Below are 20,959 nucleotides of genomic sequence, written 5' to 3'. Positions count from 1 at the left end.
CTGGAGAAAGAACTCACAGAATGTGCAGGAATGATTATGGCATATTTTGTGCAACAATAATTATTGTTTCACACGAGGGCACCCTAGCAGAGGTGCACGGGACGAGCTCGCCGTGTGCAACACCAAAATCACTGCACGCCTGCAGGCCGCCCCCATAGGCATAAAGTGAGCTCTGCCCACTTACGCGTTTTGCTCCGAAACCTTCGTATTCTACTTAGTGGCACGATTTTTCAACTGCCACCCTCCTAGGCCGCCACTCTGTCTGGCATTTCCTTTTCCAAGAATATACGTACCCGTATCGTGTTGCCTCTATACCCCTTCACGATACGTCGACAAGGCCCTACACCTCGAAGGGAGAGGCACAGGTTTCTGCGTGCGTCGTTTTTGCAGCTGCAGCCAGCGGTTAACGGGACGGGGTTGTAAGACTGCCTTATACACTTGCGGAAGGTCAGCAATGCCAGACGGGAAGGGTTACAGAAACAAGAGCACCGTGCTGGCTATATCCATTGAGGCTGTCCGACGTGTTGCAAGGGATGGGCGCAGCGACCAATCGTGCCGTACAATTTGAATACCAAACTGCTACGATGTGCCAGCTGCGCTGCGTTAGCATTAATAGTCCCCTTTGCAGTGGCGCGCGTTCAATACGCCTATTAACACTTTCAGGGTCACGGACGTACATGTAGGTCCTCTGCAAACACCTTCAAATTGGTCAATAACGTGCATGTACGTCACCGCTGGTATGTTTAAAAAGCGCGCCTTTTTCGCCAACTTCTCTTGCTTGGCATGTGCGGCCACACTGCGGAAATACGTCCAATTATTTTGTTGTGCCGATAGCTCTTTTTATTTTTTTATGATTTACTTCAGCGGCGCGCCGGCTATCGCTTGCGCATCCGGTAAGGAGGGGGTGCGCTGCCTAAGGCCCCTTACGCCCACCGGGCGCCTCTCGCTTCTTGCGCTTGCCGCAGACCAAGGGCGCCTGCGAAACTGATGAGGCTCTTTTCTCCCTTTTTTGTATTTTTTAAGTGCGGTGCGCCGTCTATCGCTCGCGTATCCGGCCGCGCGCGCGCGGGGGCGCAGCGGCTGGTTTCGGTATCGTCCTCCGGGCGCTTCCCGCTTTTTGCGCCCGCGAAATTGATGTCTATCTGATTTCGATTCACTCAAAAGGTGCCGGCTTGTTACTCTCTCGTTTTTATTTAGAAATTCTCTTGTGTTACTCCTGAATAAACCACATGTGTATAAGAACACAAACAATATTTTTTGTCACTTTATGGTCACCCTAAAAAAATTACGATAAATTTTTCTCGAAATAGATTCATCCGAAGAATTTAAATCTGCAATAAAAAAATCGACCCTGGGGGATCGCATTTGACGTAAATTTCGACCCTCAAAGGGTTAATAATGCGTTATGAGTGCGACTCCCCTTTCCCTTAACGGCGTTAATTAAATGACAATGCCATGTTTAGCGTTAGCTGCGACTTGTGCGGCTTAACGTATGAATATTGTCTGCGGCTTTTACGAGAGGGTATGCATTCCCGCTAGGCAGCATGGAACCACAAAACCGCCGCCGTAGAACATGGAAAGGCAGAATTGGGATCTGTAGAAACCGTTTCGGTCTGTAGCGGAAAGTCTGTAGTGGGAATGTCGCGTTACCTTGACGCCTGGTCATCCTCAGGCTCGTCTTTTAAATGAGTGCGATGAGTAAATATTTATCGGGGCAAGCATGAGGATTTGGCTAGTTATAAAAATACTTACTTTATAGATTTGACCACTTTTTTTTTTGTTTTGATACGCACCACTGAACGCACACATGAATTTTGCATTCCATCTAAACGACATTGTCGCCACCGTGGTTAAGAACAAAGGCGAGTCACGTGACGCCAAAGACTGCCGCAGAGCTGAATGCACCGCGCAGCCGCTGAAGCTGGGGCGAAATTCTGATTGATTGTCGGCTTTAACGTGCCGAAACGGCCCAGGTTGTGAGGGGAATCGTAGTAGAGGGTTCCGGATTAATTTGGACCGCCTGGGTTCTTTAACGAACGCCGAAATCTCGACACACGAGCATTTTTGCTTTTCGCCTCCACCAGAAAAGCGGCCGCCGAATCCGGGGATCGAACCCGCGTCCTTGGGCTCAACAGCGCAACGCCTTAGCCACTGAACCACCGCGGGGGGTTATGGGGAAAAATTCTAGACGCCGTTACGAAAGTTAAAATGCTTACTCGGCTCGGCCCCAAGTTACCTGCAGTGTGTGTAGCGTACCGTCAACAATACAAAATGAGCTCGAGCGTGTCAAAAAATAATATGTTTCAAAAATTAATAACTATAAAAAACAAACGAGTATTAGCGTTGAGTACTGCGAAAATTATAGTACGAGTAAACTGTCACAATAAACGGGTGTACTTTAAGCGCACGCGACAATAAAGGTATGTGAGTCGAAACGATGGTAAATCAGCGCAGGTTAGGAGCGCTTGTGTAAAGGTACGTTGTGCCTGAAACTCACGCAAAGCATCACGTGCGCACGAAGCGGATAAAAACATGCTACCGTGCCCAGTTTCGTTTTCGGAATGCGAAAGTCTAGGACACAACGATGAAGTTGTGCAGAGAATAATAAATACCAAACAAAGAAAACTATAATCAGCGAGAAGCGAGTTTAGCCAGTGTAGAAAGTAGGCAGCGCTTAGACGCTGTCGCCCAGTTCAAAAGGCCGTATCAGCCGTAAAGAAGCAGACGCGAAAAGCCGAAGTGCGAAGTGAACGCGCAAGCTAGGCGGGTGGTTAATAATAAAACACAGCGTCAACTATACGAAATATTATATATTGTTTTATGAAGAACTATTGTATATATTCTTTAAAATATACTGTTAGCAATGGACCATACGACTATAACGAGATAAGCGGTGTAGTACGTCTGCTTTGTCGTTATAACTGCGCAACTGTGGATCGGCTAGACTCAGCGCGTTCTGAAAGAAAAAAAAAACTGAAAATAAAGTAGACCCTGGGTAGAGTGTCCCTGGGTTGAAACTTCGCGTGGTACTCAACAGGTAAGTTATAAAATGTATTTTGAAAAGTAATTGAGACCGGCGTAACTCGTGTACGTATTATAACGTTATTAAGCTTCGTTTTATTCGCTACAAATTGTACGGCCGTTGAAACAGCAACATTTAACGCGCCTTAGCTGATACATGAGCAGACGCGCCCATCCTGGGACCTCGAAAGCATTTTGTTTTTTCAAGTCATGTCGTACGCCCTAGACCATTAGCAATTATGATTAAATGCGTTATTATAAAGGGATATTAGACTCTGTTTTACAACACACATCCGTTAAGTAGAAAGAACGCCCTCGGCAGCGCGCGTCGGTCAAGCGTCCGAACGGAGTGGTTCGCGGCAGCCAAAAGTGACGACGGCGTTACAGCCGGTAACTAGGCGTTTTTTGAGACAATTCATTGATCTAGCGCAAAGGCAGCTCAAAGAGGCTGTGGTGGTTAGATATAGTACGACGAGGTCTAAACGGGGACCTGAAATACTAAACGAAAATAGCTGGTGCATCGGCGTTTACATCGGCGTTTACTTTTAGAGACGCTGTGATTGTCACTTTGAAAATAGCTGGTGCATCGGCGTTTACTTATAGAGACGCTGTAATTGTTACGTTTACGTGAGCTGTTTCATAATTTTTTGCGTTTCATAAAGTTTCATAAAGTGAAAATAAATCTACTTCAAGTTATTCTGAGTGAAAATTAAGAAAGGTAGAGTGTGAAAAAATTATTAGATGAAATTCTGGTTCACATAAATATCAGTTGGTCCTTTTTATCGCGGAGAAATTCAGCGTCCTTCCCGCTCTCGCGTCGCTGTTGCCGCTTGCAAGGGCTGCGCCCATCGACCACTTGTGCAGCCTGCAAAAAAGGAACTCCTTTTGGGGATACCGATTAAATCGGACGGCTGGAGATTTAGTCTGAATTGCTCTAGATGTGCATTGTGGTTGTCCACCGCATAATTTGCTATTGTTTATTTACATTGGCGTGTGCATTCCGCGGTGTAGGGAGGGGGGAGGGCGGGGCGGAGGAGGTACGGCATTGAGTAGGGTTCCCGGGTTAGATTTTCAACATAGGCGGCTGTCTTTTTTTTTTCTATTGGGGGATAAAAAATAAATCGGCCGCGTATATGACATTTTGAGGAACGGTAATCATCTCCAGGTGTATTAATTATACCGCGTCGCTTCACGTGCAGTGTAGCGCCATTCTAGCTTCGTCGCGTGGGTAAAAAATGTTCCGATTTGCAGGCATAGGCGAGAATAAAAATGCTCTGGAGCAAGTTCTTTAAGTTCATATTCATTTACCTTACGGCGCTTGCGATTTGAAATACATCACGTGTTTAAGTCACCCTCCTTGAATTATGTCCCTCTTCGAATTCATCAGTGGAAGAAAAAAAATTAATTGTTTACACGACCGTGTGCTAGGGCCGCACTGAGATTGTAAGTCCCTAGAAAAGTAACATGCTGCGTGTTCAATGTGCTAATGCTAACTCGAATAAGACGAAGTTTGAAAAGGTTGGAACGGCTGCGAAGGCGTAGGAGTTAAGTGTACGGGAAGGTTTGCTTGTAGGATGGGCGAGCAACCGATAGGAGTATAATGGGTTTGCTTGCACTGCTTCGTGCACACCATGGAGGATAGAAACGTTTTTAGAGAGGTCGAGGGGCTTACGTACAGTGAAGCCGGAAACGTAATTTTGAGAGGACTCTTTTTCTTGTTTTCCAACATTCACACACGCACGCACGCACGCACGCACGCACGCTTCCTAGTGACTTTGTGCAGTATTAGATACATAGGCTTCTAAAACCAAAGCATGGTGACGCGCGAAGGACATAGCTCCCGCATTCTTACCTCATGTTACAGTACAATATACCAGGTCTAAAAGAAGGTTTTTTTTTATACGGCTGGTGAGAAAAATGTGATACGTCTAGTTCTGCTCGGAAGTCTTGTTTAAAGTGAATGACATAATGCTTGTATTTCCACACGTGCACTAGGAATTGTAAGAATTGGGGACGACGGTAACAACGGGTCTTCACTGTGCATTTGAAAAGATTTTGTTTCAGCAAAGAAATCAGTATGGCAGCGAGTTTCAGTTAGCAAATTGTAATTGCTAATTGCTAATAGCAAATTGTAATTGCTAATTGCTAATTGTAATTGCTATTGCTATGGATTCAGTCCTAGCTGTCAAAACGCATGCAGTTTGTTGAATGTAATGGTTCCAGGTCTAACGTATTACCGGTTTTGTCAGGGGTCCCACAAGGATCGGTACTAGGACCATTATTTCTTCTGATATTCATAAATGACACTGGGAAGCACCTTGATGAAAATGTTCATGTGAAATTGTTTGCTGATGATTGTGTTCTCTTTTCTGTTATTGATAACTGCGATTCTCAAGTTCGTTTGAATAACAACCTGTGTAAACTCGCGGACTGGTGCGGATGTAATGGAATGTTAATTAACTTCTCTAAAACAGTTTCTATGACAATAACAAGCACGAAAAATTCGTTGATTCATCGCTATCAAATCGGAACGCGGTACATTAACACTGTATCTTCTGTTAAGTATTTGGGCCTAACTATTACAAATAACCTTAACTGGGACATACATTACGATGACATTTGCAACAGGGCTCTTAAAAAGCTCTGTTTTCTGCGCAGAAAGCTGAGGCGCTCACCGCAAAAAGTTAAACTAGAGGCTTACCGCACATTAATTCCACCAGTCCTCGAGTATGGATCAATTGTATGGTGTCCTCACTACACAAAACATATTGAAAACATTGAGCGGATCCAACGGCTAGCTGCGGGATTCATTGTTTCTGATTCCAGACTCCGATCATCCGTTACTAATATGTTAAAACAGCTAGAGTTAGAACCACTCCAGAAGCGTCGGCAGATTGCCAAGCTTAAGTTTTTGTATTTGCTTTATCACAAAAAAAAATTGGCTTGAACAGTGATACATATCTCCTCCCTGCTCCACACGGTTCAGCCAGACTGAACCACTCAAAAACGATACGACCATTCTTCGCCCAAACTAAAATATTTCAAAAATCATTTTCCCCTTGTACAATTGAACGCTGGAATGCATTGCCATCTGATTTTTGGAGTGCCGTGATGCAAATTCTTTTGAACGCTTGTTGTCATCTTCTCTGTAACCCTCCCTGCTTGGACAGCAATGCTGTCCGCAATATCTGGAAATAAATAAATAAAAAAATAAATGAGATTCGAATCAGAGTAAGAAAAATCGTACTCTGTGTCCTGCAGGTTTTTCGCCATTGTCATGATTGGATTAATGTTCGTTATCTTTTCAGCTGACTACACGGCTAAACTTCATGGGCGCCCGCCGCGTCTACCTCCGGTCTTCGCTCCCTCTGCCTACCGCAGAGACTCGAGTGGTTCTGCAACTCATTGGAACGTATTCTCGTAAGCGCGTCATGCATGATGTTGGTATGGCAAGCTAATTGGTTGTTAAAAGAAGTCCGCAGCCGACCCTGATCGCTTCGGAATTTGCGCGTGCTTGTGGCCGCTTTGAACAAACATTATTAGGATCTTCACCTATCCAGGGCAAAAGGAGATGAGAATAATTGGGTGGTTTTCTCGTTATTATGTTTCTCTGTGTGCGCCCTGAATCAAACGTGCCAAAACGCGTGCAGCTTGGGACGTATACGCAATCGCGTCGCTGTTTCGTAAAAGAGCGTGAAGAATCCTGCCCCAGAATGCAGCAGCATCCTGGCTCGGTAATTTAATCTTGTGGCAGCGGTCGCGCCTTGTTTGTTTGCCGTTTGTAATCCCTGCCCACAATTCCCACCTATGGGAATCTGGGAAAACTGTAACAAGCCTTCGGCCCGCTTCCACACCGACACACTGCCGCGTCGAAATACCGAAAGCGATATTCCGTTCAGAGACAAGTACAAGCCTGGCACTTCGTGTTCGATGCAGAACGTTGAGTGGCCCCGTTGACGTGCCCCGCCCTGCTCCTAAACAGACCTTAGAGATATGAAAACGCTGTTTTTTACGGAAACAATGCGCAGAATAGAGCAACAAGAACATTTTTACTACAAAAAGGTCTGCAGAGCATGCCGGCAATACCGACCCTATGGGTGTTATAAATGTGTCTCACTTTATGAGGCAACTAATAAGCTATGCCCGCGATATGATTATGTGAGGCGGCTTTTAGGATTTACGTTCGAACCTACTTCTTGCTTTGGGCATACTTAGGTACAGGAGTAAAGTCACTTTCTTTGAGCTTAGGCACCCAATAAAATCCGTAGGGAAATATATATACAAGAGTGTTTAGAGGCCAGTTATGTTGCTGGAAGAGATATGGTTTGAAACAACTAAAAACAAAACTCAGGTCAATCGCTGCTGGGAAGTTCCGGATAATAACTTATACCTTGAAACTTCACGCAGAAATCCTAAATTATTAGTATTTATCACGTTAGTTATGAACATAATTCAATTCCAGAAGTATGACGTGCCAGATGCCCGGTAAGTGGTGGAGACTGATCCCGTTATTGTTATTAGCCTCGACGTTCTGGGGGGCATTTCTTTTTGAGCGCTTTAATTGCGTTGAATTTCTAGAAGATACGTTATGCGTGTTGAAATGCGGTTCTTTAGTAAAGAACACAAACATTCCTGGGTGCTCAAAATATGTGTTTTAAATTAAACGAAAGTGCAGGTGGATCAAGAAAACCAGCATGGACCCTGTAAGCGATTCTCTGTCGTAACTGGAGCCCCACCGCGAAAGTCCCGGAGCCCGTACGGATACTTACGTCGACGTCATAGTCGTCTCCAGTGCAACTGGGACTGTGAACTCTTCCACTGGTAGTCATCCGACCCCTGAGGTAAGTTCCAATTCCTCGAAGTCCTTCTCATGAAGCTCCACTGACCCTGCCGCTTTCCGGACGAAATTTTTCTGATGTTTCGGGAGTCTAAATATTGCCATGCTGTCATAATCATCATCATCAGCCGGTGTACGCCCACTGCAGGGCAAAGGCATCTCCCATAGATCTCCAATTATACCGGTCCTGAGCTGACTGCGACCAATTTATCCCAGCAAACTTCTTGATCTCATCTGCCCATCTAACTTTCTGGCGCCCCCTGCCGCGCTTACCTTCTTTAGGGATCCACTCTGCTACCTTTCAAGGCCAACGGTTATCTTGCCTTCGCATTACATGCCCTGTCCACACCCATTTCTTCTTCCTAATTTCTTTTAATATGTCCTCAACATGCGTTTGTTGCCTGACCCACTCCACTCTCATGTTGTCCCTTAATGTTACATCTGCCATCCATCTTCCGTTCCATTGCTCCTGAGGTGTCCTGAGTTTAAGTTGAACCCTTTTGTGAGGCTCCAAGTTTCTACCCCGAAGGTGAGTACCGGTAACATGCAGCTGTGATACTCTTTCATGCCACGCTGCATCGCTGCCCTAACAGAGTGGCAAATACGCAGGCGCCAAGGGTCAGTCAGAGTGTTAGTAAATGCTGTGGATGCACCTATGTGTTGTCTTTGGAAGCAATTGTTTGAGGCGTGTGCGCAATTTGACCACCGTCAGTACTGAAGAAGTCCCCGTAAACAGCCCGCTTTGCTTGGCGATTCAACCGTGGGTATTTTCCGAGCCAGTAACCGTTCGTATGAGACCTTCACGTTTCCTTAACTACAGTACCATTGACGTGAGACACCTCACTTTCAAGTCATCCCTAGCCCTTCCTTGAGTAAGGACACCCGCAAGCGACGAGGAGCTCCATGCAATGTGTCGAGTGTAATAATACCAACGCATTTGCACAGTAAGAAAAACGCAAGCACATACATATTTTAGGTGCGCGTGCCAGTGCGGGGTTTTTTTGCGTTTTGCGCATATTGTTTTAACACCCAAGCTGGCTTGGCAAGAAAACAAAGTTGCCCTGGCAACTTCCATCGTTGACAGTGCAAACGCAGTGCAGCGGTAGCGAATGCTCGCTCGGTTTTCGTGCCTTCCATCTACACCAATCCCTGGTGTCAGCACTGCGCCCGTTCTGTAGAACCGTAGCACAACGAGCAGCTTGAGCAACGGAGGGCCGCCGGCTGGCGGTTGTGGATGTTGCGATCGGAGTGCCTGTCCTTCAAATCGCCCAGCACGGCGCGACATGAAGCCCTACAGAAGCCCTACTCCCCCCCCCCCCCCCCCCCCCCCAAGAGGATCATCCGACCGAAGATGGCAGGGCACAAGAACAGTGTTGCCACCGCTGGGCGTCAGATATCCACTAAAAAGCCATAAGAAATCCGCCAGATTCCGCTAGATTCTAAAACATATCCGCTAAATTTTCCGCTAGGGCCTATTTTATTAGAAAAACAGTGCAATTTCGTATGATTAATACCTTTATCATTCTTAGAATCTCCCCAAAACTGCGAGAGCTGAAATAACATATAAAAGAGTCTTCCAAGGAGTCTAACTAGAACACTTGAAGCTTCAGTGCGGCGGTGGTCGTCATTTGTCAACCTCACCACAGATGAGGCTAAAAGTTATAAATGTTCACACTGATGAAAAAAAGAACTCACAGGTCAACAAAAAACACGTCGCCGCTGGCGTCGTCTGATATCATCTCTACAGGAACTTGTTCAGGTACTTGTTCAGGGACCAGAAAGGAGACTTGGTTGCACATACGTTGCAGATGTTCCGATGGCACTAAGAACTGCCGCGGGAAGTTCGTAATCAAAACAACGTTTCTGGTGTCGCTTCAGCCCCGCTCTTACGACGAAGATGGCGTTTCTAGTTTCAGGCTTCATCTTGTTCCGCAGCTTGGATTTTAGTATTTTAAGCTGACTAAACGTCCTCTCTACTTCGGCATTTGAATACGGCAGCACGAGCATCGACATGGCAAATCTGGCCAGCTCGGCGAACAGGTTTTCGCCGCAGGCGTCCTTACAGGAGTGAACTTCACACCAGAACGACTGAGTGGATGATATTTGCCTCCATTCAGGAGGTGATTTTGCTCCACTGGTTTTAAATTTTTTCTATTGTCTCAGGGGGCACTGCCATTGCTTCCAGCGGAGGAATCAATGGCTCCTTCACGACGCACAAAGCGTTTTCGATCGATAAGAGTGATGTTTCCTGGAGAACTGTGATCTTGCAGGGAAGTCGCTGTCTGATTTGATCTACTAGCGTGGTAATAAACCTTGTGCAGCTTTCTCGCATCACAGCTTCATCTGCGAGAGAGAACCCGTCGGTCTTCTGAGCTTTCACGTTGTTAACGTACGTCTCAAACACGTAGCCCAGATATGGCTTGGCGTTCGAGTGGTCCTCAAGTCTGCACGTCAGAACGTCAATCTGCTCTGTCGGAATCACGACTTTTTTTAACCAAGCTTGAAAGCAAACTCATAAGGTCTTTCTTGCAGGGCGATTTTGAATCGGTGCACTGCGTGAGGTATCCGCCAGAAATCCGCTATGTATGAAAATGGCCCGCCAAAAAATCCACTAGCCGCTAGACTAATTTTTTTCCCGTCAGAACAAAATGAAATCCGCCAGATTTAGCGGAAAATCCGCTAAATTGGCATCACTGCACAAGAATAAACAAACCCTCAACCTCAAAACCACCATATGGCAATGGAATTGCCGCGGATTCAAAAACAAGTGCGGCTCACTCTCTCAATTCGTCGTGGCGTCTACCTCACCGCCGGATGTCATAGCACTTCAAGAGACCTATTCCCCCCCTCGCCTTCCCGACTACGTGACGTACGGAGAAGACACTGGTAAAAGACTTCACACGTTGGTGAGCAAACGAATCACTGCTATCCAACATGCTCTCCAACAAGCAGAGAAGTTGGGAATCCTGGTAGAGCTCATCCCACGCGCCACCCAACCGATACACAGCCTCTTCCTTTTAAACATGTATTGTAGACCCAACTGTAAAGCCGCAAGCCTCCACGATGTGGTCACTCAGGCCATCCGCAAAGCGGGAAGTCATCCTCTTCTCATAACGGGCGATTTGAACGCGGCCCACCAGCTCTGGGGTTATACGTACTCTAATACACATGGTAATGCTTTGCATGCCATCATCGAAAACCATGGCCTAACTCTCCTGATTAATCCCGCCTCCCACACGCGCAAGGGCAACGGCGTCACCAAGGACACTTCACCACATTTGGCTATCATTGGTCACATCTCTCATGCGGACTGGGCGCACCTCGGAGAATATTTAGGAAGTGACCATGCCATCTTGGCCACCACCATACACGGCACAGAGTACCTAGTCAAATCCGGCACGGCGCGTCTCACTGACTCGACCAAACTCCGAGAACAACAACAAGAGAAAAACCGACAAATCATCCACCAATCACTCTTCAAGAATGGATATCTCGTCTCCGCCAGGACGTCCAAAACCACACAAAAATAATTGAGACGTCGACCACCGCCCCATGCGTGGACGCGCGGCTCCTCCACACATGGGAAGCTCTCCGCAGTCTAATTAAACGCTGGCGCAAACAAAAGCTCAACCGTAGGTGAAAAAATGCATTGCTCAGCTTACAGAGGAAGCGGCGCGCTATGCCGTCTCATTGTGCAAAGAAAATTGGCTCGTCCTTTGCGACGGTATGCGGAACTCCCTTAGCACTTCCAAAACGTGGAAGCTGCTGCGCTTTCTTATAGACCCCGGCGAGAGCAAGACGGAATCGCAACGCACAATGACCAGAATCCTTCATCAACACTCGGGAAACACACGAAACCTGCTCGCCACTCGTACGGCCCGCTATCTTCCCACTCACCCTACGGAAACCCTTCCCAATACTCTGGAAGCCCCAACCCGCTCCTGGACGACGACATCCATCTGCATGAGGTTACGGCTGCTCTGGACAAGCTTTGCCGCAATACGGCGCCCGGAATGGACCAAATAACCAACGAGGCCCTGGCTAACCTGGACACCCCTTCCCTGCTTGAGCTAACGAATTATTTCAATCACATCTGGCAGGCGGGCTTACTCCCAGATGAATGGAAAACAGCGGAAGTCAGGCTCATACCTAAGCCGGGCAAACCACCGAGTACTGATAACCTTCGACCTATTTCCCTCACATCATGTGTAGGCACATCGTTGGAGCACATCGTTTTCAACAGGCTACAAACGCATCTCGAAGATTACGATAAGCTACCTACGACCATGTTTGGCTTTCGCCCTCGTCTGCCTTCAAGACATGTTACTCCAGCTCAAGGAAGCCGTTATGTTGCCTGCCACCCGCACCTCACCCACAGCCATCCTTGCGCTGGAGCTCAAGGGGGTGTTTGACAATGTTAAACACGCCGCCATCTTCTCGCGGCTGAATACTCTCGACTGAGGGCTTAGAATGTACCAGTACATAAGATATTTCCTCACAGGTCGTTTACGGCAATACTTAAAGTGGGAGACCTAGCCACAGATCCCATCCTGCTGGGCACCCGCGGCACACCACAAGAGGCAGTGCTCTCCCCTTTGTTGTTCAATATTGCGCTCATCGGTCTCCCTCCATTATTGGATTCTATTCCGGGCATACATCACAGCTTGTATGCAGATGACATTACCATCTGGTCGGGACAGGATCGCTAGGCGAGATAGAGGAGCACCTACAAACTGCAGCCAACACGGTAAATCACTACGCCAAGTCTTGCGACCTCCAATGTGCTCCACGAAAATCGGAGCTCCTCCTTGTTTGTACAAGAAAGTAACTCCTCGAGAGGCCACCCACTGTCACCATCCACATTGAGGGAAACACCACCGTTCCCTCCTCGCATATCAAGATCCTTGGTGTGACCTTTCAAGCCGATCGAACAAACTCCATCCTAATAAATAGGCTGAAACATACCTCGGACCAAGTCACACATATGATCAGGCGTGTAAACACCAAAACACGGGGAATGCGCTAGGAGGACACCCTCCGCCTCGTCCAAGCATTCATAACCTCAAGAATCACATACGCCATACCCTATGCTCTTCTCTCCAAGTCAGAAATGGAACGACTGGATGTCATCATTCGGAAGGCCTACAAACAGGCCCTCGGACGTCCCGTCAGCATGGCCACCGACAAGCTATTGAAGCACGGCCTGCACAATATAGCCGACGAGCTCATAGAAGCCCATCTTTCGAGTCAAAGATTGAGGCTGGGAGTCACAAGCACTTCTCTCTCGCCTGGGGCTCACATCCCTTCTGCAGCGTCAGACATCTCAAATAAGAAATCTCGACCACAATATCAGGAAACAGCTGTGCATTTCACCGCTCCCTAGAAACATGCACCCCGTGCATCACACTGCGCGCAGGGAAGCAAGAGCCGAGGCCATCCACACATACTACGGGAGGGAACCAACCACAGTATACACGGACGCGTCTTCCTATCCCGGCATAAGAGCAATGACAGCCGTGGTTGTGCAGCACAATAAGCACGTCAGCAGCCTGATCCTACCCGGATACGACCCCTTACAAGCGGAAGAAGACGCCATCGCTATCGCCATAACGCAAACTACAGCCACCGTTATCATCACAGATTCTCAGCAAGCATGCCGTAACTTCTCGTGCGGGCGGATTCACCGGACAACCCAACAAATCATCTGCCAGCGTCCACCAGACAGATCCATCATAATCATATGGGCACTCGCTCACTCTGCCGTCCCGGGCAACGAAACCGCCCACCTGTTGGCCCAAGAGTTATCCCGCCGGGTCCCGGGAAGCGAGCAGGAGAGGCCAACCCCTCTGATAACGTATAAGTTGGGACGTATCACCTACCCAGCACCGCATAAACCTGACGAAAGAGGAGGATCGGCAGCTCCGTGCACTCCAGACAAATACTTTTCCCCATCCCACTAAATGCCATATATTGCACCTCACCTTATATGCCCCGCTATGCCGCTTATGCGAAGCCTCCGGCACGCTCTTTCATATGGTAGGAGGCTGCGCGCACGCCCCACGACATTCGTTAAATCCCTCCATTTCTTCTCACGATATTTGGGAGAGAGCTCTGACCAGCTCCGACCTCAAATGACCAGCGCCTGCTGTTGTTCAGGGCTGTTGAGGCTGGGAAAGCTCAAGGGGTCTTGGACGGAGGACTCCTACCCATTACTTTTCGCTATAAACACGTTTGCTCTCTCTCTCTCTCTCTCTCTCTCTCTCTCTCTCTCTCTCTCTCTCTCTCTCTCTCTCTCTCTCTCAATGTGCCCCACGCCGGCTCCTTCGAGACCGAAATCGAAATAAAAACGCCCAGTCCCTGTGCTGTTCCATCTGGGTGCTTACAGTGTCCCGTAAAGACATCACTGCTGGAGATCAGTATTTGTGCACTCGCAAACGGGCACACAGCCTCCAGGACAGGAACATTTGTTCCAGCCGCGGTGGGTAATTGGCTAGGGCGGGCGCTCTACTCCTGAACCAAAGAACGCAGGCTCGAACTCGGCCGCGTCGGTCATTTCTTTGATGGAAGCGAAAAACAAAAACAGCGTGCCGAGAAATTGGCGCTCGCTAAAGAACCCAAGGGTAAGAATTATTCCGCAACCCAACACTATACGGCGCGCTTCAAATGCCAGCTGTACTTTCAGGGGCAACACACAACCTTACAACCCACCCACCAAGAAAAAAGGAAGGAAATTCAATATGGTAAAGTAGCAAAAGCTTAGATTAGATTGATTAATTGTAGGGTTTAACGCGCCGACGCAACGCAGGCGATGAGGCGCGCCGTAGTGGAAGGCCCCGGATTCATTTCGACCACGTGGGGATCTTTAAAGTGCTCCGAAATCTCGTACGCACGGGCGTTATTGCTTCTCGCCTCCATCAGAAAAGCGGCCGCCGCGGCCGGGAATCGAAACCTGCGCCCTTGGGCTCAGCAGCACAACACCTCAACCACTGAAACACCGCGGCGGGTTAGTCGCGAACGCTGCGTCCGGACGCCGAATACTATGTCTAGCGTGAACCAAGCTGCGTCTCGGCTTTATGGTGGCTGCCAGTCCCACGGTGACACGGTGACACCTATGGTTCTCTGTGCACGCCGTATACGCGGTACTGGCTCACGCGTAGCTGCTGGGGTGGCCCTACTGCGCACGCTCGCAGTGGCACTGGCAGTGCAGTGAAACAAATGCCTTCAGTATGAAGGTAAGGTAGCGTGAAGGTAGAGTTGTGCCTACCTCAAGACAAGGGCGCTGCGAGGAAGGCTCCACCAAGCGCTTCATAGTAAGGCCCGTTTAAAATTTAGGTAAGAAAGCTGGCCGCTTTGCAGGGATCTTCACAGATGTAGAGAGTCCTGAAATTTGGCCGTTGTGGCATTAAGAGCAGTCATATCTTCTTGCGCGGACTGTTCTATGTGCTTACCCTTTGGTACTTGGTATTCATTCGCTATGTCAAGGAAGGGCATGCAGCGAAGTGCGTTCGAACATACCAGCAGCCCTTTGCACTGTATCCGGATGCTCAACCAGAAAGTGCTAAAGCAAAAACAGTGCTGACCGAGGAAAACGTCCGCGTACAGTGCCTCTACGGTGACCCTCGGGGAGCCCACCAAAAGCGGAAGCTTGCTTGTTTCGGGAACAGTGTTCAGCCTAGAAGGTGCACTGCGCACGGGAAAGCGGGGCGGATCGTCGGCTATGTGTTCTTCTGTGTGTTATCTCCTGGACAAAGGCAGGCGGCTGCATCAGCGGGGGTGGCGTCACAGAACTCAGAAGTGGCTTCCATTCCGTTAACATCAACGCAGTCCTTTCCGCAAGCTTTTTGACCGGCAAAAACCTTTTCGATTGGTGACAGCGGAGAGCCCTACGTTGTTCTCGCACGAAGTGACGCCCCTCGTAGTCACGATAACGGGAAGCCGGGGTTCTCCAATGCTGCAGCTACCTTTAGCAAGACGGCTTTCAGTGCTTCAGCGCCACGTCCCGATGCCATGTCATAACCGACATATCCCTGCATAATCATACACGGCGCGTTACGATATGGAATGCATCCCGTTCAAAGACAACTTGGCAGGCACATATCTGTAGCAAAGCCAAGAGACGGATTAAGAGGATTACATGCCATAAATAACAATCGTGGCTTGCAGTGGCGCCCGGTGTTGAATAGCGTTGCCTTGTCAATCTTTGCTCTGGTTAGACACATTTGGAAATTCGATGGTTTTGTTCCTCACCTGCCGATGCAATGTGACCATACATTCGTGTGCCTTAGGTGAGGTCAAATAAACCTCAATACCCGCTGTAATTTGTTACGTTGTTATGCAATGGCTTGCATATAATGTCCACCTGGAACTAGACACTACTGGCAAATCGTAATTTGGGTAATTTGCGCCGCGGTTTGAAAGGGCTGTGCGTAGAACAACTTGCAAGGTATGTTCATGTATAAGCACCGTATACATACAACTGATAATGGAGGGGTCTGTTAGCTTATAGCTGTTCTGTACCCATTTGTGACAATTGATGACGCCGAATCTCATCCCTGCCGTGCATTTCTGCTTCCAGGAGGCTCCCCCGGAGGCCCCCCCCCTCGGTCCCACCGCTCACGTGCGCTCACTGCAAGCAAGCGTACTCTTGTCTTTTCAAGGTTTGCACAGTGGGAACACGTTATCGAAGAACTTCATCCGTTGGAAATGCCTCCCAAACGGAAAGCACAAGATCAGGCTGTCTACGAACGAGACGGAAAGCCTCATCCCTGGTGTCAGGGATTACCGGGCTTAGAATCCCCCAACCGGAGCCCAAGTCCAGCTATCCGGCGCAGACGTTCACTGGGAGAGGGCGCTGGAAGCGCCCCGTCGGTGTCTCCAACGTCAACGTAAGGGTTTTTGATGCTCCAAGCATGAGTATTCTCCCACTGAAGAATGCTTGTCTCCGTCCGAAGTGTGTGTGCGTGTGTGTGTGTGTGTGTGTGTGTGTGTGTGTGTGTGTGTGTGTGTGTGTGTGTGTGTGTGTGTGTGTGTGTGTATGTATGTATGTATGTATGTATGTATGTATGTATGTATGTATGTATGTATGTATGTATGTATGTATGTATGTTGATTGTAGGGTTTAACGCGCCGACGCAACGCTGGCGATGAGGCGCGTCGTAGTGGAGGGCTCCGGATTAATTTTGACCACCAGGGGATCTTTAACGTGCGCCGAAATCTCGTACACACGGGCATTTTTGCTTTTCGCTTCCATCAGAAAAGCGGCCGCCGCGGCGGGGAATCGAGCTCACGACCTTGTGCTCAGCAGCGCAACGCTTTAGCCACTGAGCCACCGCGGGGGGTTATGTATGTATGTATGTATGTATGTATGTATGTATGTATGTATGTATGTATGTATGTATGTATGTATGTATGTATGTATGTATGTATGTATGTATGTATGTATGTATGTATGTATGTATGTATGTATGTATGTATGTGTAACTAAACAGTCGGATACACAGCAAGAAAAATAACAAAGGTATACTCACGTAGCGGCAATGGGACGTGCCTTCATCAGAGTACAGTTATATGGTGTTGCGGTCACAAACATTTGGAACACATTTCTTATATTGCTTTACGAAAAACTGTGAGAGGGAGAGGAAGATGTTTCTGAAAGGGAGAGTATGGAAACAGTCGGGCTATGCCCCTGGTACAACAACAACAAAAAAAGAAAAAAAAGAGAGAAAACAATTGAATTAACAAGTCAGCTCTCAAGATTGCACAACGACATGGCAATGCACGTAGTGTGGGCTGCAAGTTCCGGCACCAGGGAAGCGTGGACAATTGCGATTTCAAAAAGAACGGAAATGTAAAAAATAGGGTATTCAGTGGGTGGGGAGACAAGTTTGGACGGATTCATACAGGCATAAGGGAAGACTGTATTTTGGGTGTGCCCTCCGCGGATGGAAAGAATAGACACGGTACACAAAAGAGCATTGCACGGTGAGCTAGCAACCAAACACGATATAGGTAGGGTACTTAGATCACAAAGGGTTAAAGGTTGCAAAGGGGTGTGGGAATGCGGCATCCTTCCCAAGGACAAATCGCATTGTTGAGTCGCATTAGGCTAATAAAGCTGCTGTATTTAGGGACTTTCTGCGAATTCTGATGGGAAACTCAAGGGTAGGATTAATGAAGAATCTGATAAAAATTATGAAGTCGTCAATTTTATTCGAGGGATAAGCACGTTAGTTTTCCGTAACTTTCATTGATACCAAGCGTCGCTGACCTAAACTTATAAATGAGATAAGATTCCGGAAGCTCCCAGTCGTGGTGGCTTTTAAAAGAGGATTCTAAAATTGTTGCTTTTTAAGATGTTCAAATGCATGACTGGGACCGTTCACATGTTTTGTAAGAGGCAAATAAGGACAACTTTTTGTATGAGAACAGTGATTATTGAACCGTATTCGAAAGGGCGTTTCAGTTTGGCCTATATATGGCTGCCTACAAACAGTGCACTCTAGAAGGAATACGACATTAGTGGAGTCACAGTTAAAGCAGCGTAGAAGCAGCGATTGAGTCTTTTAAAGGCATGCCCCCAACAACATACATTTCAAACCTAGTTTCCGAAGTTGTTCAAAACGAATGTGAGGCCACAAATTTACGACTTAACGATCTTGAAGATAGATCCAGACGAGACAATCTACTTTTCTATGGTATCTCTGACAACCATCTAGAAAAGTGGGAGGACTCTGAAAAATGCGTTCGTGACCTACTGTCTCGTCACTTTAACATGTACCTCACAGAAGACATGATCGTTCGAGCCCATAGGCTCGCAAAATTTGTATAAAATAAAACGCGACCGATTATCGTAAAGTTCTTGTCATTTAAAACAAAGGATAGTATTCTGTCGCAAAAGGCAAAAGTAAAAAAACACAGGAGTCTCTATCAGCGAAGATGTTCGTCGTGAAACGCGTCAATCACGAAAGAAGTTGATAGAGTTCGGCAAAGCTAGCGGGCAGACTTACTCGCTCCATTCTCACAAGCTTACAATCAACAAAAAGACTTACATCTACAGCGCAGCCACCGACAGTGTATGCGAAATTGAATTTTCCCGAAGCACACAAGCTGCTGATAACGCTTTATCTGCTGGCCCCCAAGACACTACCACATAGCTATCTTCCGCACAAAACGTAAACAATGCATCCATCCTTTTCACAAATGCTCGAAGTGATCTTAACAAATTCATAGCCCTTTCTTCCGCTGTTGATTCTTGCTCCGCTGACATTGTCATTCTGACTGAAACCTGGCTTTCCGCAAAAATTAAGAATAGCGAGATATTAGACTGCGAAAAATCGTATTGCTTTTACAGATACGACCGCGACGTTCGATCCGGAGGAGGAGTGCTTATAGCGGTCAACGATAGACTTGTTTCGCATGTAATCCCGGTAGTAACGCCACTTGAGCTTGTTTGCGCGCGCATATTTCTTGCTAGCCGAGAATTCATTATCTGTGCCTGTTATAGATCACCAAGTGCGCCAAATTCTTTTTGCACCGAACTTCATGACGTAGTCGATAAACTGTGCCTCAGATACCCTAACTCTCCTCTGCTCGTTTTAGGAGATTTTAATTTTCCAAACATACAATGGCGACATGATTCTGTTATTGTTCAACAAAATTCTGCGCAGTGCGCAGAATTTCTAAACCTGTGCGGTGATTTCAATCTTACGCAACTTGTTCACATGCCAACGAGAACTACTACTACATCTTCTAACGCGTTGGACTTTATTTTTTCTACTACACCAGATTTGCTTTCCCCTATAACTTACCTACCAGGCATAAGCGACCATTCCATACTTCATTTTACGTTGAAAGCTCGGGTACCTTAAATAAGTCTTTTAAAGTGATACAAGACTACAGCAGAGCTGATGTGCCGTCAATCACAGCTGAGCTAGAGGCGTTTCTCGCCGACTATCTTCCTAACTTTTCCGATCGCACGGTTGAAGAAAATTGCTTCCTTTTTAAGAACAAGCTGTTATCTCTGATAGACAAATATGTCCCAAAAAGAAAAGTAACAAATAACCCACGTTCACCTTGGTTTACAAATTCATTAAAGCGGCTCCGTAACAAAAAGAAGCGCATGTTTCGTCGCGCGAAGCGAACAAATCGGCCCGATCACTGGTCGGCCTATCGTAGAATTAATAGTGACTTTAACGTAGCCGCTTCGAATGCAAAGGAGTCGTTTTATACTGATACGATGCCATCATTGTTACAATGTAACCCATGAAAGTTCTGGAGAATAGTCAGCGGCAGTGAAAACAAACTTATTCAACTTGTTCAATCAAACACCCCAGTCTCCCCAAGTCAATGCTGTTCCATTCTAAACAATACATTTTCCGCTGCTTTCAATCGCGTTGTTTCTACCGTTATGCCACCTTTCACACCTCCGCAGTTCCTGCCAATGGATCCCATTATTATTGATTCTGTTGGTATTGATGCATTGATACGTAATCTCAAAATTTCATCCTCTGCTGGCCCTGACTGTATTAATTCTAAAATGCTCAAATGTACACATGTGTATCCATCTGTTATTCTTTCAAAAAATTTCGAGCAATCTTTGTACCATTCTGTATTGCCTCGCGATTAGAAGGTGGGAAAGGTGTCTCCTGTTTTCAAATCTGGTGACGTTCTTTGCCCCGATAATTATCGCCCCATCTCATTAACATCTGTGCCTTGCAAAATGTTAGAACACATAATATATTCCCATTTATTTTAATTTCTTGAGTCCAATTCCTTTTCCACTAACTGTCAACACGGGTTCAGAAAAATGTTTTCTTGTGAAACGCAAGTACTAACATTTACTAACGATTTGCTCGCAAATGCTGATTCGGGAATTGAAACCGATTGCATATTCATAGATTTCGCGAAAGCCTTTGATAGTGTCCCTCATGATTTATTAATTTTCAAGCTCGGCAAACTAAACATTGATCCCAAAATTTTCGAATGGATTAAAGACTTTCTTTTCAACCGTTCTCAATTTGTCATTACTAATGATTACTCATCTGCTTTATCTCCGGTAGAATCAGGCGTGCCACAGGGATCGGTGCTAGGACAACTTCTTTT

General features: G+C 47.0%; 1 protein-coding gene across 4 annotated transcripts in view; it reads left to right on the top strand.

Annotated features, from left to right (window-relative positions):
• The first annotated feature begins 2,967 nt into the window (after positions 1-2,967).
• The window catches only part of LOC144165215 (uncharacterized), a 40,402-nt gene continuing 22,410 nt past the window's right edge, over positions 2,968-20,959 (top strand). For 2 of the 4 annotated variants that reach the window (XM_077695334.1, XM_077695360.1), the window contains exons 1-4: positions 2,968-3,037; positions 6,330-6,441; positions 7,697-7,862; positions 16,434-16,743. In XM_077695334.1, coding sequence (XP_077551460.1) covers positions 16,562-16,743 — 182 coding nt within the window. In that variant the 5' untranslated portion in view covers positions 2,968-3,037; positions 6,330-6,441; positions 7,697-7,862; positions 16,434-16,561. Of the gene's footprint in view, positions 3,038-6,329; positions 6,442-7,691; positions 7,863-16,433; positions 16,744-20,959 lie in introns of all 4 variants that reach the window. The other 2 variants (XM_077695350.1, XM_077695342.1) reach the window with 2 other exon arrangements.

The sequence above is a fragment of the Haemaphysalis longicornis genome, unplaced genomic scaffold, assembly GCF_048455015.1.
Source record: "Haemaphysalis longicornis isolate Haplotype H1 unplaced genomic scaffold, Haemaphysalis longicornis Haplotype H1 scaffold_1, whole genome shotgun sequence".
In the NCBI taxonomy this organism is placed as follows: Eukaryota; Metazoa; Arthropoda; class Arachnida; order Ixodida; family Ixodidae; genus Haemaphysalis; species Haemaphysalis longicornis.
This window is presented reverse-complemented; position numbering and strand designations above follow the sequence as displayed.